Below are 17,862 nucleotides of genomic sequence, written 5' to 3' on the forward strand. Positions count from 1 at the left end.
AATATCACAGGGCTCTTGCTTTTATTCCAAATAAATCATCTAACATAAACTTCAAATGTTGGTAAGTGTAATATAAATAGAGATCAGCTCTCTCTAAGATGCAGGAAAGCCCTTGGCAAGATTCATCCAGGTTTAAAGGATGTGCTTGTCTCACCAGGCACACACAGGGGTAATTAATAAATCGCATTTGACAAGGGTGATGTCAGTGGACAACAGCAATGAAGCATGATGTGCTTTCGAAACATCTGGGTGAAAAAAGAACCCTGACAGCCTATCAAAGAAGAAAGTATTTGAGGTTCAATAGCTCTGGGCATGATAAACATTAATTTCTCACCTGTTCTGGAACTCTGAAAGTTCGCTGTTGATTTTTTCAATATTTACTTCTGACCACAGAATATCGTGATAGCTATTTACAGTTTCTATGACACTGTTGTACAGAGCATATATTTTCTGTAGAAGATTTAGTTGCTTCTTGATTTCGAGAAGCTGAGGATACTGTGTGACTGGCAGACCAAAAAGCTCCTCTCCTCCAGTATAGGTGATATATTTCCGATAGATATTATCAAATTGATTCTAATAAAAATACAAGTGAAAACTCATCAAAAGTGATTTACATGTGAATAAACATGCAAATGAAAAAAAAATTGGCCAATAAGCAAACATGTATGATCTCTGAGCACATGTAAATGAGAACTAAATGAGTACAATTAATTACATAGAAACCAACGTTAACCATACCAAATCACAGTTTTTAAAAGGTAAGTACATACTATATTCCACAATGGGCTTCTCTATATTAAGCAGAAGAAAAGTATGTGTTTAAAAGACATTGAGGTTTTGGTTATATAGAAAGTCAAAGAAACTAAAAAGATCACCTGAAATATGATAAGTCTATCACTGGCTTCCTGGGGTTTCAAGCCGCTAGCCATTGGACCATTCTGACACAAAAAGTTAAAATAAACATAAAGTAAAATGAAGCAAATGCATACAAATTTCATGAGCACTATGTATTTGAATATCAAATTTTGTTTACATGCATGTCACATACAGGATAGGAAACTTACTTTTTATTTGTAAAAAAGGACTCAGGAAAGTAACTCATTTGGAAATATTTTCAAGGCCAAAAAAAAGCCAAATTGAGGTCACAGCTTTCATATGTCAAGAAATTTTAAAAATTAAAACTATGTGCTATTAATTTATCAGGTGACATGAAGGGTAAATAACTATTCTGTAAGAAGCACAAACGGTGTCTGGTTTGAACTAGAACACTAATGCCACATGACACACAGAGTTCACCACTCTAATATCTATTTGTAAAGTGACCTGTAATGTTAACATTCCAATCAGGTTTTCCTATATTAGACCACCTTAAATAACTGGATTTCTGTGCTTCTTCATCCATGAAGTTGGTTCATGAATCCAATCTCCTAATTTCATTTACTTTGTGGTTTGGCGTGTTACCAGTTAGTAAGTACAAGTTTTACCCTATACTCTACACATTTCCCTTCTGTAGCACATTGTAATTGGCTGGAAATGGGTCTCCTTAAGCAACATATTCCCAGCAGAAGATTTTGCATGAAAACTTATGTATGTATGATTAAAATATGGACTCAATCTGTCTTGTCCACTTTTGCGTCTTCAGCACCAAGGGCAGTTCTACAGTATTTGCAGAACTAATGAATACTGTGTGAAGGATGATCATGACAACTATAAGCGAATAATATTTATCTACACACATCTAGAAAAGCTACCAAAATAACTTCAGTACGGAACCAATGGTATAAATAAAGAGCACTTTTAAATTTCCATTTACTGTTGAAATTATTCTGGATGAATTCTAAGCAGAAAGGATTGTGAAAGGGAAATATCTTTGCTCTTGTGAAAATAAAATTTCCATTCCTAGGGAATTTCATTAAATCTGACATATTGTGTGGGCCAAAAGGTTCATTTGGTTTTTTCGTAAGATAGCTCTCGTTGTCTTTAACTGCATTCGAAACAGTTTTGTTAGATTGTATTGTGACAGCTGTCATATCATTTAAAAACAGACATCAAAATTGGTGAATTTTTGTGTAGCCATTTTAATATTGAAGATGGAGGAAAAAAAGTAACATTTTCAGCATATTATGCTTTATTATTTCAAGAAAGGTAAAAACGCAACTGAAATGCACAAAAAGATTTATGCAGTATATGGAGAAGGTGCTGTGACTGATCGAGCATGTCAAAAGTGGTTTGCGAAGTTTCGTGCTGGAGATTTCTCCCTGGACAATGCTCCACGGTCTGGTAGACCAGTTGAAGTTGATAGTGATCAAATCAAAACAATAATTGAGAAAAATCAACATTATACCATGCGGGAGATAGCCGACACACTAAAAATATCCAAATCAAGCGCTGAAAATCATTCGCACCAGCTTGGTTATGTTCATCGCTTTGACATTTGGGTTCCACGTAAGTTAAGTGAAAAAAACCTTCTTGACCATATTTCCACGTGCGATTCTCTACTGAAACGTAATGAAAACATTCTGTTTTTAAAACAAATTGTGACAGGCGATGAAAAGTGGATACTGTACAACAATGTGGAACGGAAGAGATCATGGGACAAGCGAAATGAACCATCGCCAACCCTACCTAAGGCCAGTCTTCATCCAAAGAAGGTGATGTTGTGTATATGGTGGGATTGGAAGGGAGTCCTCTATTATAAGCTCCTTCCAGGAAACCAGACGATTAATTCCAACAAGTACTGCTCCCAATTAGACCAACTGAAAGCGGCACTCAACGAAAAGTGTCCAGAATTAGTCAACAGAAAACGCATAATCTTCCATCAGGATAACTCAAGATCACATGTTTCTTTGATGACCAGGCAAAACCTGTTACAGCTTGGCTGGGAAGTTCTGATTCATCCACCTTATTCACCAGACATTGAACCTTCGGATTTCCATTTATTTCACTCTTTACAAAATTCTCTTAATGGAAAAAAATTTCAATTCCCTGGAAGACTGTAAAAGGCACCTGGAACATTTCTTTGTTCAAAAAGATAAAAAGTTTTGGGAAGATGGAATTATGAAGTTGCCTGAAAAATGGCAGAAGGTAGTGGAACAAAAGGATGAATACGTTGTTCAATAAAGTTCTTGGTGAAAATGAAAAATGTGTCTTTATTTTTACCTAAAAAACCGAAGGCACTTTTTGGCCCACCCAATATTATCTTTAAACAACTACATTTTGCATGCTGTAGTCACTCTTCTCCCAAAATACACAGAGAAAGCTAGAGTTGTACCAAATCGTAGTCCAGGTAGAACTGGTGACAGTCTTGGAGGAAGACCTCCACGGTACTAATAAGCTCTTTCCTGAAACTGGGCTGCAGTGAGACTAATTCATTCTGCACTTCACTGGCACGTGCCAGAAGCTTCTCCCAAGTGTAACGCAGAGTATCCACTTTGTCCATCTCTTCCTTTGCTATCAGAAGCCCATATTTGTTAAGCAGGGCATAGGATTCCTACACAAAAGAAGAAAAATTTAATTTCTGCCAGTCAGTTGCATAAATGTATGCACAGTCATTTTTTAAAGCATTAGAATGGAAAAGATCCACATGACAGGGAAACTGCCCAGAGAGTTCTAGTTACTCTACTTGCAAACTTGGAAAAGCTTAAGTGAGCAACTGAGCCACTTAACTTCAGTTTCCTCATCTGTAAAACAGGAAGATTCCCTGGCTGCTTCATAGGATTTTCGTGAATATCAAAAAATATATCAATTTAAATGCATTTTGAAAACTATAAATCATTATACAAATAAAAGGTATTTTTACTTAGGCCCCTAAATTGTATTTGAAGACTACAAAATTAAATCAAGTAAATGAAAAACATAAAACAATTTAACTGCTAATTTTAGAATAACAAAATGAATCAGAGTTTTAACTCTATCCTATTTCACTTTGTTGGTAAAAGGTTCCAACAGTAGGACATAAGAGGGCATTCTTGAATCAGAGCCTAAGCCAAGTTATTGCCCTCAGGACACAAAATCCTGGACTATTCTCTTGTCTAGAAGATTAAAATAAGGCAAAGTTTGGTTTTCATGAGAAAGGATTTTTCCTAAATATCCCTGGCCTCTTCTCCCACCATTACTCTTCCCCAAAGACATAGAATGAACACCTGATTGTTGATTTGGGGAAAAGATTGTTGATTTGGGCAAGCATAGCCCAGTGCCTCTCTTCCTCTTCCCTCTTTCTCCTTGAAGGCATGCCTCCAGTCTACACCCCAGTACCAATCAAAGCAACACAGAGACCTGCAGCTTTCCAATGCTCCCTTTGATGGATGAATAAGTACAATTCTGGAACTTAGTGCTCACAAGGCCATAGTGTGTGTGAATAGGGTGGGGAGATGGGGAAAGTAAGATACAATGGGAATATGGGAGCTGAACACTAAATCAGGTCTTTCAAATAAGTTCTATCAGTACTGAAGATTGCATGTTGAGCTTGAATACTTGACAACAGTTTGTCTTAACTCTCACATCAGGGGGAAAGGCTTGGCAATTGCTGGACCTCCTCTTCAAACCCCTTCTTCAAACTCCCCTGGTCCAAGTAGGGGCTCTTTGCCTTGATGTTTCAATTCCAAAGAAGAACACAATGAACCACGTGATTTCCCTGACCCAACACAGTAGAGGTGCAAACCTTCAGTCATCTCTGCCATTTTCATGGTAATTTGAAATTTTTCAAAATTCAAAGAGACGTGCAGAAAATATGAGACAAGAGTATGATCCTGACCATCAGAGTTTAAGTCCAGACACTTAAGTTATGGTGTGATGAAAAGATAATGTTTTTATAACTGGAATTGTTCTAATGCTACAGTTATACTAGTCTCGTTTAAAAGAATATAGTAACCCATTGCTGATAAAGCATTTGCATCTAGAAAAGAGAGTATGATAATAAAAACAAAAGTAATGTGCAACATTAATCAAACTGCATGATTTCTTTGACCCTCAGTTTCCTTGTTTGTAAGTGGAGTGTTGTAGGAAGGATTAAACGAGTTAATACAGAGTAAACCCATGAATGGACACTGTCAGTGCCCCAACCAGGTCCTGTTTATCAGCTGGTATTTGCAACCCAGATTGTTGGGTGTGTTGACTATAGGAATCAAGCTGCCTTCTTCCCTTGAAAATGGTCCTCAGCTGATAGGAGCTTCCTCATGAGGAAATAATGGTCAATGACCAACTGATTTGGGGGAATAAAGACAGTCCCCCTTGCCTCAAAATGGGGCCAACTGTGTGGTACAATTCATGTTCCAGAACACTCCCTGTGGGATCAGGCTGAAGTTAGTCTACAGCTAAGATCACACCCTGGCTTAGCTTCCTCCCACCCCCAACCTCATCCTTTTCTGTTTCGTTCACTCTACTTCTCCCATGAGCACTCATCAATAAATCACTTATACAGAAATCCTCATCTCAGGCTCTGCTCTTCAACACCTTAAATGCTGTGTAAAGTACTAGAACTGCCCATACGAGGCACCCTATAGGTTAGGTATCATTACTGAAATCGTTGTTCTTGGGTTTAGCGTCCATTTGTAATTCCAGTCCAGATCTGGTCAATAGTTCATCTAATAGAGCCCAACATATGGAGGTATTTCTATAGAACAAGTGATTATCAGTTACCTCAATAGGTCCCACTTGAAAGTCAATGGAGATTTGCTGCTCCCTAATTTCCTTCAGTGCCACCATAGCAATTCGAACATCATCTAGGTCTTTAATTGGGCGATTCAGTTTCTTACTGAATTCTTCAACAAGTGTAAAAATGTTTTCCATCTCACTTCTGTATTTTTTGTTACAGTGACGGCCAGTGACAACCATCCAGGCCCTCGTCTCAGCGGTCAAGGTGAACTTCAAGTCAGCTGTAAAACCCACATGTCCACCGTTCAGTTTGAAAAACTAGAACCAGTATAAGGAGACCCAGTGTAACGGTTTACCAACAGTAAATACTTTGCAGCTGATAGCCCTCTAACACATGAAAAATCAAACTGGAAAAAAATTAGTTTTTCCCAATCATTATATATCCATTCATGTCATAAAGCCTATTTGTAACAATTCAAAACACATTCTAAAATGGGGAAAAAAAAAAACAAAACAGTACCTATCGAAACTGTCGGAGATAAGCCTCAAATCTTTGTTATTGTTATTTATTAAAGAAAGGGTACATTTTAATTCCAAATATGACAGACTCATCCCTTATCTGAATTAGCATTTATTTTCAAGGTTTAGCAGCAGAGTGTTCAAAATAGTCCAGAATAAATAATTACGCAGAAGGGAATTAAAAACAAGTCTATAAGTTGGTCTTAAAGCTTGAGGCCAATAAAAGGAAAGTCAATCTTTAAGATAGCTAGAACTCTCTGGAATACTAATCTAGGTAAAGAGACAGAGTAATACGTTGAATTTTTATGACTGTCTGAAAGAAAATGAACCAACCTGTGTACAGAGCAATGGTACCCGCACAGATATACTCAGGCTCAGTGTTAATTTCTTGCTCTAGTTTTTGGAAATAGAGAATCTGGGATTCAAATTCAGAAAGCGAGGGGTTTTTCATAATAAATGTCACAATGGTTTCTTCCTTCTCCTTTTGCCAAATGTGATTGTAGCGTTTGAAGCAGTCGGTGGATGCAATAACTTCCTAGAATACAAATAACGTATTTGTGTAGAGAAGGAAGAATCAGAAACGGTATCATGATATAAATGAACATTTGCCAGTTGCTGGTGGTTCCCATGGATTTATTAAAATGTTTAATTAGTGAACCGTGTGACTAGTTGAAAATGCCACAGGACTGGAACTGGATACAATAGTGTAAATAGTAACCTGGGACTAGTAACAATGTAACTGGTACCATCCTAGCCAAAAAGAGACGGGAACAGTTTCCCAGGAAAAAAAAAAGAGAGAGAGAGAGAGACAGAGTCCATAAAATCTCTTGTGAACCAGGCCCTACTGATTGAAGCTGGACCTTAGGTCAAAAAACACAGCTCAAATCATGCCACAGAGAGGGTGATGCTATGGGGAAAAAAAATACCCTGAGGTCACTTTTTCCCATTGCACAAACTCCTCCAAGACTCTCATTGGTGAAATCTACTGGAAGTCTCAATGGAAACCCATTGACTTGTTCCCTAAGGTCAGAGCGTGGAGATTAGATCTAGAGGGACAAATAGAATATATCCAGCATCAAGCCCCATTGAAAGATTGCATGGAATCACACAAAATGTATAAATATATTAGATAAGGACTGACATCCATACAACATTAAATCTTCCCATGTGTTTCTAAATCTTCTCACCTCTTTTTCTTTAATTCCTTGTTAAGTTTTAGAGAACTCTTCAAAAAGACCCTACAAACTTCTCATTATGTACGCTCCTAGGTATTTTTCAATGATGTTGTTATTGTAAAAAGGATCTTTTTTCCACTTTCCTTATAACTGTATGGATGGCATATAAGTTTTTTTAAAAACTGTTTTTTTAACAAATGGTCTGCTTTGTTACAAAGTGTGCTTCTGTAAGATGAATTGGCTCTCTCACAACTGGCAAATAAGAAATGATGTCAATATAACAGGAAGGTCACATTATCAAATGCTGTTTTTCCTAACACTTCATTTTGTACCCACTAAAGCAGCAAACCAAAGAGGGGCACAATGCTTTTTGTCTCTTCTTTCTTTTGGGTTAATTTGTTCTCCACTTTGTTTTGAGAATGTTCTTTGCACAGTTAGACCTGATCTTTGTATATTTTATATTTGTCTCCATAACTCAGTATTTTCAACTGTTTCTTACACCTTGTTACAACTTCTACCAAGTTTCTTTCACCTTTCGATAGTATGTAAAGTTCTATACTGACTACAGCGTTGTTAAACAGGTTAATATTTTACTATGATTGTTATTGTTTTGGGTATTACTCTGGTTACAGAAGTTCCTAGGTTGTGTGTGTCTATCTCAACCTCTTTTTTCTCATAAGCCCTATTAGATGTGCAACTTTGCAAAACTGGCTTTTCAGGAACATGTTTATTGCATTACAGCAGAAATGCCTATAGTTACCTTTCAACTGACTACTAATTTAACTCTTCTTGGGCCATATGTATTTTTTAGATTAGCGCTTTTGGATTTACTTGATAGATAATCATATCATCTCCAAATAATTAAAATTTGTCTCCTCATTTCTAATGTTTATACCTCTTGGTAGTCAACTTTTTCTATTGGCTTACATTATAATTTCAGAGTTACATCTGCATGAGAAGAAAAAAATTTCAACTGAGATAGAGCGAAAAGTGGCATTATTTGAAAGAATAGAGCATTACCAACGGCATTCTAAATGGTCTGATTATTTTAAGTAAATTTCACCAACCTGAACCAAGCCAAGCAGTAGCTTTACTCTAGTTCCCCATGTGCAGCTAAAGATGCCTCTTGAAACCTCAGGATTAATGAGTGTTGACACTTCACACCCACTAAAATGCAGAAAGCTAAGCCTGCCCCCGCTTGTCCCAGCTACCCCTGATGCCCTGGCACGGGCTGAGATGTTGACATGCACACCCAGAATGCACTGCAACAGCATCTAGACATATTCACAAATGTATGATGGTTTGGAGAACGAATTACAGATTATCAAAGATCCCTGAATATGGGTAAAATTCCAGAATCCTGAGCTCTTTCAACACCCAAGAGTTTATAATATTAAGAACGTACCTGGGACTTGCCTGGTGGCACAGTGGTTAAGAATCCGCCTGCCAATGCAGGGGACATGGGTTTGAGCCCTGGTCTGGGAAGACCCACATTCCACGATCAACTAGGCCCTTGTGCCACAACTACTGAGCCTGAGCTCTAGAGCCCGCGAGCCACAACTACTGAAGCCTGCAAGCCACAACTACTGAGCCTGGGTGCCACAACTACTGAGCCTGGGCTCTAGAGCCCACAAGCCACAAGTACTGAGCCTGTGTGCTACAGCTACTGAAGCCCACAAGCCTAGAGCCCATGCTCCGCAACAAGAGAAGCCACGGCAATGAGAAGCCCGTGCACCGCAACAAAGAGTAGCCCCCGCTCACCACAACTATAGAGGAAGCCCATGCACAGCAACAAAGACACAACGCAGCCTGAATAAATAAATAAATAAGTAGATAGATAGATTTATTTAAAAAAAAAAGAACATACCCTAACTAAATAAGTTTTAGACTCTCATTTATTTTATCTGAGTCAATCTTTATTAAACTGGAACTTTTGAAAGCAGAGGTAACCTAAAGCCTAAAGGAAAAATTACTTGAACTACATATGTAGGGCTGATCTACTTAAGTTATTTTAATTGCCATGGTTATTTTGATTGTTTGGTCCAGCTCATCTTTTCAAGCCAGGCAGTGTTATAAGTCGATGGCCAAACTATGGATGTGCTGAATGTAGGTCAGGTTTGTATTCTGATCCAACCAGTTATTGTAAGAGGAAAGGGGCTGGGGTCAGAGGATTTTCTGTGGTCGAGGAAGGGTCAGCCACAGAAAATTCAGAAGGGTCTGTGGCTGTGGAGAGCCACGTCTAGCACTATGACCAAGTGTGCATATAGTCTTCCAGAAACAATCTGGCCATCCTATCCATCTGGATAAAGTCCTTCAAGTTATTCTAAGTGCCAACCCTTTCTATTATCTTAAGGAAGACTGTACTAAGATCTGTACATTTCCTTCACATAGTATAAAGGCAAATGCAACAACAATGACACAGACATAAGTACCTTGTTGCCTGCAGTACATTAATTTCAACTACTCTGTCTTACCCTTAGATTTTCATAACAGTGGCTGCTTATTGATCTATTTTATTGTATTTTCCATGATTACTGAGACATTTGAAAGCACACTTGAATGTTTATTATCATCATAGAATACTCTACTTACCTTTATCGTTTAGTACAGAGCTTGATAAACTAAGCACTAGACAAATATTTGTTAAATTGAATTATGTGAACGCAGTCCCTAGGGCAAAATTAAGTACAAGACCTTCAAGATATTAAGAAGGAAAATTGAAAATGTATAAATGCAAAAGCTTCCAGTTCCCTCAGGAATACATTAAAATTAAACTTAATATTTCCTCACATGGTTACAGCAAAGGCAGCTTTTCAAAACACTTTCAAACAAGTGAAACTCATTCTATCAAAACTGAGTAATAGAAAAGATATATTTACTGAGTGACAACTGTTCCCTCAACAATGAGAAACATTTTTAAAGAGTCAGCAGGTCTTAGTGCCAATGTGAATATTTTCTTTTAAGTAGAAATTGACACCAGGATTTTGAGTCTTTTTAACCACAAAGACAGATTTGCCTGAACAGAAAAGGGAAAGGTGAGAGAAGAGCAGTTTGGAAGAAAAAATTAACCTGAATTTACATCCATGTCCAGTACCAGTACGTGCTGAAAATATTTTCGAAATTCCCAGTATTATCTTATTTCCATGATATACATACATGTATATACAATATATATAAATTTTCATCTATTTTATAAGATTTGCCCAACTACAGAAACACAAAAACTGAATGTAAACTTATTCTATTTCAAATGATTCAAGTCAGTTCCAGCATCACTGACTCTTTGAAGGTGAACTGCAGCAACAGTCTGACCTGGGGTTTGAGACATCTTGAATTTTTTAACAGACTTATCTGTACTACATAAATACATAAAGAGTTTAAAGGCATTAAACAGAAGACAATATAAAACACAGAAATAATAATTGTCTTTCACCTTGCAACCTAGAATGAAAAATCTTGAGTTAAACAAACATTTGCTGGGCACGTACGAGATTCCATAAGCTGCTCACTGAAGGTACAGTGTGTGAGACCCAGGCTACATGAAGGACAAGCTTAAATGTTCAACTTCAATCTTGCTGTAAAGCAAAAGACCCTGGCTGCAGATCCTCTTGGCATACCTTTTTGGTGGAGCTGATGATTGTGCTAAGCACAGAGACTAATTTTAGAATCTCTTTGTTGTCAGAAACATTCTTATAATAATTCCTGTTTTGCACAGGAATGGGTAAGTTCACAGATGCTATCTCAAAGGTATCTAAAAGCAAAAAAAAAAGAGAGAGAGAGAGAGAAACATTTATATCAACAGTATATAGAACATGCTTTAAAAAGATGAGTGAATTTCTGTAATGGTAAAGTAAGGACCTCTGAAAAAATCTTCTTTATAAAAGCAATTGAAAACACTGGGCAAATTTGTCAATAATAATTTTTTCAGGACTCTGGACATTAACCAAAGCTTGCAACAATTCAAGGAATTGTTTATTAGAGAAATATTTTGAAATTTGAGTAACAACAGTGAGTTTTGTCACTGTTTTGTTAATCGGTTCTACGTACACTGCCCCTTGCTGGCTATGCGGCAGCCTCGAGAAACAGGAGCTTTGCAATGACCGTGGCTGTGAAAACCACAGCCAGCAGCAGGCCACATTCACCAGAGGGACCAGCCTGGGCTTAAGGCTCCTCAAGAAGCCCCACAGAATTGTCCCTACTTGGCTTGTCTGGAAGCTCCCTGGGCAAGCCCCATTCAAAGAGGTTATCTTTATTTGACCTGACTCAGAACCCACTGACTGAGAAAATCCCTATCCCCAAGGTGTTTGTCAAAAAACAATGAGAACAAAACAGAAGCAGACTCATAGATACAGAGAACAAACTAGTCCTTGCCAGAGGGAGGGGAAAGGAGGATGGGCAAAATCAATAAAGGGGATTAAGAAGTCCAGTTATAAAATAAATAAGTCACAGGATGTAGTGTACAATACAGGGAATATAGTCAATAATACTGTAATAACTTTATATGGTGATAGATGGTAACTAGACTCATAGTGGTGATCATTTCATAATGTCTAAAAATACCAAGTCACTATGTTGAAGTACATAAGTCGCTTACTTATGAAGTAAGTCAACTATACTTCAATTAAAAAAAAAAAAACATCAGTGACATTTAACTTCACAGCTGTCTGAGGCAATGATATCTGTTGGGGCAATGGAAAGGGTGGCCAAAAAAGTTAAAGATCTGGGGAATGAGATGTCCACAGAAGGCCTTATAGGGCCCTGTCATATTCCTGGGGTTCTAGAAGGTCATGTGTATGTACAGAGCTGTGCACATGCCCAGGAAAGACCTAAAAATGTCCCAATCTTTCATGCTGGCTCATGTATTGAGGTCTTGCACAAATAATAAATAAAGGCTAGAGCAGTGTTGAAAACTTTCTGAGCTTTCAGCATGCTCCAGTGCACACACAAACTCCCTAGGCAAAGCATGGAAGTCTTACTTGTTCAAAGCATTAAAGGAAATCTCTGTGCAATCATAGTTAACTGCTAAACTAACCAAGCACAGACTATAGTGGTGCAGTCCACAGGGAAGACAAGTTTTACAGAATTGGTCCAGGAAAGTCAATATAAAACAGTAATAACAACAATAACAACAGACCCTGGGAGAAAGAATCAGATTTGCTACATTATACTCTTTAACATATCAAGTTTTAAACAAAAATTAAAATTGTGAGACATGCAAAGATACAGGAAAGTCATGCCCACCCATAGGAACAAAAACAGCCAATAGAAATATACATGAGAAAGCCCACTATTGGAATTACTAGACAAAAAGAAATTTTTATTGACATACAGTTGATTGACAAGGTTCTGTTAGATTCAGGTGTACAACATAGTGACTCAAATATTTTATAGATTGTACTCCATTTAAAGTTATTATAAAATACTGGCTATACTCCCTGTGCTGTATATTTCCTTGTAGCTTATTTATTTACTTATTTTATACATAGTAGTTTGTATCTCTTAATCCCATACCCCTATCTTTTCCCTTCCCCCCTTCCCTCTCCCCACTGGTCACCTCAAAGTTTGTTCTCTATATCTGTAAATCTGTTTCTGTTTTTCTATATTCTTTCCTCTGTTTTATTTTTTAGATTCCACATATAAGTGATAACATAGAGCATTTGTCTTTCTCTGTCTGACTTAATTCACTAACATAATACCCTCCAGGTCCATCCATCTTGTTGCAAATGGCAAAATTTCATTCTTTTTTATGGCTGAGTAATAGCTCATTGTATATATGTATCACAGCTTCTTAATCCAATTGTCTGTTGATGGGCACTTGGATTGCTTCCTAGCTACTGTAAATCACGCTGCTATAAACACTGGGGTGTTTATATTTTTCGAATTACTGTTTTTATTTTTCCAGATATATACTCAGGAGTGGAAATGCTGAATCATATGGTAGTTCTATTTTTAGTTTTTCTGAGGAACCTCCATACTGTTCTCCACAGTGGCTGTACCAATTTACATTCCCACCAACAGTGCAAGTGGGTTCCCTTTTCTCCACATCTGTGCCAACATTTGTTATTTATGTTCTTTTTAATGATGGTCATTTTGATGGGTGTGAGGTGATATCTCATTGTGGTTTTAATTTGCATTTCTCTGATGAGTAGTGATGTTGAGCATCTTTTCATGTGCCTGCTGGCCATCTGTATGTCTTCTTTGGGAAAATGTCTATTCAGGTCTTCTGTCCATTTTTCAAACAGGTTGTTTGTTTTTTGATATTGAGTTGTATGAGCTATTTATATAGTTTTGATATTAACCCCTTATTGGTCATATCATTTGCAAATATTTCCTCCCATTCAGTAGATTATCTTTTCATTTTGTTGATGGTTTCCTTTGCTGTGCAAAAGCTTTCTCACACCATGTACAAAAATAAACTCAAAATGGATTAAAGACCTACACGTAAGACTGGAAACCATAAAACTAGAAGAAAATATAAGCAGAACACTCTAACATAAATCATAGCAATATTTTTTTATTTGTCTCCTAATGCAAAGGAAACAAAAGCAAAAATAAACAAATGGGACCTAATTAAACTTAGAGAAAAATTTAAAATCAGCTATTAAAATATGTTCAAGGAACTACAGAAAACCCTATCTGAAGAATTAAAGTATGAGAAGTATGTCTCAAAAAATAGAGAATATCAATAATGATATAGAAATGTAGAAGAGAATCAAATACAAGTTCTAAAGTTGAAAAAAACAATAAATGAAATGAATATTCACTTGCAAGGCTCAACAGATTTTAGCTTGTAGAAGAAAGAATCAGTGACCTTGAAGTTAAGTTTCTTAAAACCTAGAAAGCTAGGTTATTGATTTGAGATATTTCTTCTTTTTTAGTATCAGTGTTTAAGACTATAAATTTCCCTCTAAGCACTGTTTTAACTGCATTTCATAAGTTTTGGCATTTTGTGTTTTCCTTTGCATTTATCCTAAAACTATTTCCTAATTCCCTTTGTGATTTCTTCTTTGACTCATTGGTTATTTAGGAGTATATTGTTTAATTTTCATGTATTAGTGAATTTCCCAAATCTCCTATCACTGATTTTTAATTTCATTTCACTGTGGTTGGAGGAGATACTTTGTATTATTTCAGTTTTTTTAAATTTCATTTCAATAGTGTCCAGATTGACTTACAGATTCAGCACATCCCAAAAATCACAAATCTTTTTTGTAGAAATTAACAGGCTGATGATTTCAAAATTCATACAGAAATAAAAGAGATCCAGAATATTCAAAAACAATCTTGAAAAAGAAGAAAAATGTTGGAAGACTCACACTCCTGACTTCAAAATTTACTTCAAAGCTATAGTAATCAAGAGGGGGTTCTGGAATAAGGATAGACATAAGATCAATGGAATAAAATCCAGAGTACAGAAATAAATGCTTACATTTGCACTTGCGGTTAACTGATTTTCAACAGGGGTCTCAAGAAAATTCAATTGGGAAAAAATAGTCTTTGCAACAAATGGTGCTAGGACAACTGAATACCCACAGGCAAAGGAATGAATTTGGACCCCTACTTCACTCAAAATGCACCATAGACCTAAATATAAGAGCTAAAAATATAAAATGTTTAAAGAAAACATAGGAGTAAACATTCATGACCTTAAGTTAAGCAACAGTTTCTTAAATACACAATCAAAAGCACCAAAAGAAAAAGTAGCTAAGCTGGACTGAATCAAAATTAAAACTTTTATACTTCAAAAGATACCATTAAGAAAGTGAAAAAACAGGGCTTCGCTGGTGGCGCAGTGGTTGAGAGTCCGCCTGCTGATGCAGGGGACACGGGTTCGTGCCCCGGTCCAGGAAGATCCCACATGCCACAAAGCGGCTGGGCCCATGAGCCATGGCCACTGGGCCTGTGCGTCCGGAGCCTGTGCTCCACGGTGGGAGAGGCCACAGCAGTGAGAGGCCCGTGTACCGCAAAAAAAAAAATATATATATATACTATTCATGATGGTGATATTAAAATACATGGATCTTCATATTTTATAAACTAGAAATTGGCTCATAGATTAATATTCCGATCTAATCTGATTTGAGAATTGCATGGAGGGAAAATACCTTTTAGCTCAATATACCTTGATTTAGAATGACTAGTTAGAAAGAACTAAAAGAACATTTACCCTGAGGTTCGTTTTCTCCCATTTCAACATCAGAATCGCTGTCTTCGTTACTCTGCAAAGCAGCCATTTTTCTTTCGTGCATCTTTTTCTACAGTGGAAGAGGACATATTTCAGCCATATGACCTTGAAACATAATAAACCATGCCACCAATCATATGATTCATTTCAATCATATGAAATGATTTCCACATCCCACACCCACCTTGGACCATAGCTCACTGTTCCACTGTCTAACCCCCTTGGTGACAGTGACGATGCACTCCACGGCTTTGTTCAGCGTCTGCTGTATGTCTTCTAGGGCTGGGGCCATGGTGATGTTGGGAATGGCCAGAGTGATGCTTGCCCGGAAAATGGGCAGAACGTTCTGCTTCATTTTAGAGGTACTGTTACTGTCTGAGTTAACACAAAACAGGGAGGATTTAATCTTTTTGATTTAAAATGTATTAACTTAGTTAATAAATTTTTAATTTATTTCATTTTTAACCAGAAAAATTAAAGCACCTAGAACAATACATAATAGGTATATCATTGGACTGTATGTATTTGTTGAATGAATGAAAGAATGAATGAATAAAAACTAATGGAGGATCTAGTTTTGCTCAATGTAACAGAGCAGCTCGATGGAACCCAAGCCATTTTCTGCTGATTACAATCTATGGGTACACTCTCCATAAAGGCAACCCACTGCCTGGAGTCAGATTTAATTATGTAAACTCTGGCCTAAAAGGGCGCGGTTAAAGAGTAGAGAAGAAATAAAGTGTAATTTACCATTTACATCATACCCAAGGGGCTTTTAAAGTTGGATATAGGTATAGGTGTCTAAATATGTATATGTGTGTGCGTGTTAACTCTATATATACAGTTGGAAATACCTGTAATATATAAAGTTGAGGAAGACGTGACAATATTCAGCATATCAACAGTTGATAAGTTCTAATATTATCCCCATGTCAAAGGAAAGTACTATCCTCCATTCTGAAGTAAAATAAAACATAATAAGCCATGCCACCAATCAAAAAATTATTTTAATGTTTCCACTTTTATTCATCCACTTTTAATTAAATATTAGAGATGCTCTCCCTTAACTGCCAATATGCAAAATAAATTAAAATATTTTGTTATCCTATTGTTTTTTCAATTTTAATTAATTACTGTTACTTTATTTTTTATATCTTTTTAATTTAAAATTTAATTTCAGAATGTCTCTAAATTTGATGGATTTTTGTGGCCCCTCTGGGAAATGCAACACCTATTTCTGAATGGTGCCGAGGAGAGATGGCTGTACTGAGAATGAAGAAATCAGTTGGAAAGTACTAAATTGACACGAAAATAGTAAAGACAATTTCTGCTTTGGAGATCATGGCATTAATAAGATCTTTCTCTCTTTATAAGACTGACTAATAATCTAATAATTTAACAATGAAATTATCTTTCTGGATATCTTCTTTTTAAAGTATGTATTTTTTCTTTCACTAATTAAAATAATTCATTTCACACGTTTTCACCTTATTACAAAAAAGATTAAACGTGATGCTGATTATGATGTTATTAACAAGAGCTAAGCAACATTAAGCAAATTACTTAACCTCCCTGGACTCAGTCTTAAATGAGTGGAATGATAGTGTCTACTTCATAGAATTGTTGGGATAATCCAAGTTCATAACATTTAAACTTACAAGGAGGCACTCAAGAAATGGTGGGGGTTTTTATTATTTAAATTTAACAGGAACACACACACACACAACCAGCAACCAGACTTGGCCAGCCAGGAGGCAAATGGTGTGGGATCATTACCCCGGAAGCTGGTCATGTGGGAGGAATGAATGCGCTTGCGAATGGCCTCTAGCGTGTTCCTTGTAACTTTCAGCAGAGCACCCAGGTTCTGGTGATTGAAGTGAGAGAGCAACTCGCGGGCTCCTTCCTGTAACACCTTGGTCTCTTTCTTCTTTCTCACGACTGTCGTCGAAGGCAGGAGGCCCACCCCAGCATTAAGAGAAGATGTCAAGGTGTCGGAATGTCCTTCTTCTCTTTTTGCTGTTACACAATGAGAGAAATTGAAAGAGATGGGAATGGGGAAAGAGAGAAAGAGACAGACAGACAGAAAACCATCTACTGCAGTTAAAGAGAAGAAAATTAAGATAAATTACATGCAAGTTGAATAACACTCAAAGGTCACACTTCTTACGAAATGAGGCCATCAAAGGATAGGGAGACGAACTCGGGGCACCAGGCGGTCTGAGGAGGCCTCTCCTCCTCGATGTGCGGAAACAGGAGGAGAGGCAGGAGCTGTGGCCACAAAAGAACGACAGGGCCTGGGCGCCTGGGTGCTCGTTCTCTGGGTTCTCTCTTCCACCAATAACCATAAACCCTTGGGGAACAGCGACCGTCCTCAGCCTCTCAGTGTCCTCC

At 37.1% G+C, this 17,862-nt stretch overlaps 1 protein-coding gene across 1 annotated transcript in view; it reads right to left on the reverse strand.

Annotated features, from left to right (window-relative positions):
* Window positions 1-17,862, reverse strand: part of DNAH5 (dynein axonemal heavy chain 5) — a 202,464-nt gene that overhangs the window by 148,869 nt on the left and 35,733 nt on the right. Inside the window, 9 exon segments of the mRNA XM_060145962.1 lie at window positions 335-573; window positions 876-938; window positions 3,272-3,490; window positions 5,638-5,873; window positions 6,445-6,646; window positions 10,904-11,037; window positions 15,454-15,541; window positions 15,656-15,846; window positions 17,248-17,487. Of these exon segments, the coding sequence (XP_060001945.1) occupies window positions 335-573; window positions 876-938; window positions 3,272-3,490; window positions 5,638-5,873; window positions 6,445-6,646; window positions 10,904-11,037; window positions 15,454-15,541; window positions 15,656-15,846; window positions 17,248-17,487 (1,612 nt within the window).

This window comes from Lagenorhynchus albirostris, chromosome 3, assembly GCF_949774975.1.
Source record: "Lagenorhynchus albirostris chromosome 3, mLagAlb1.1, whole genome shotgun sequence".
Classification (NCBI taxonomy): Eukaryota; Metazoa; Chordata; class Mammalia; order Artiodactyla; family Delphinidae; genus Lagenorhynchus; species Lagenorhynchus albirostris.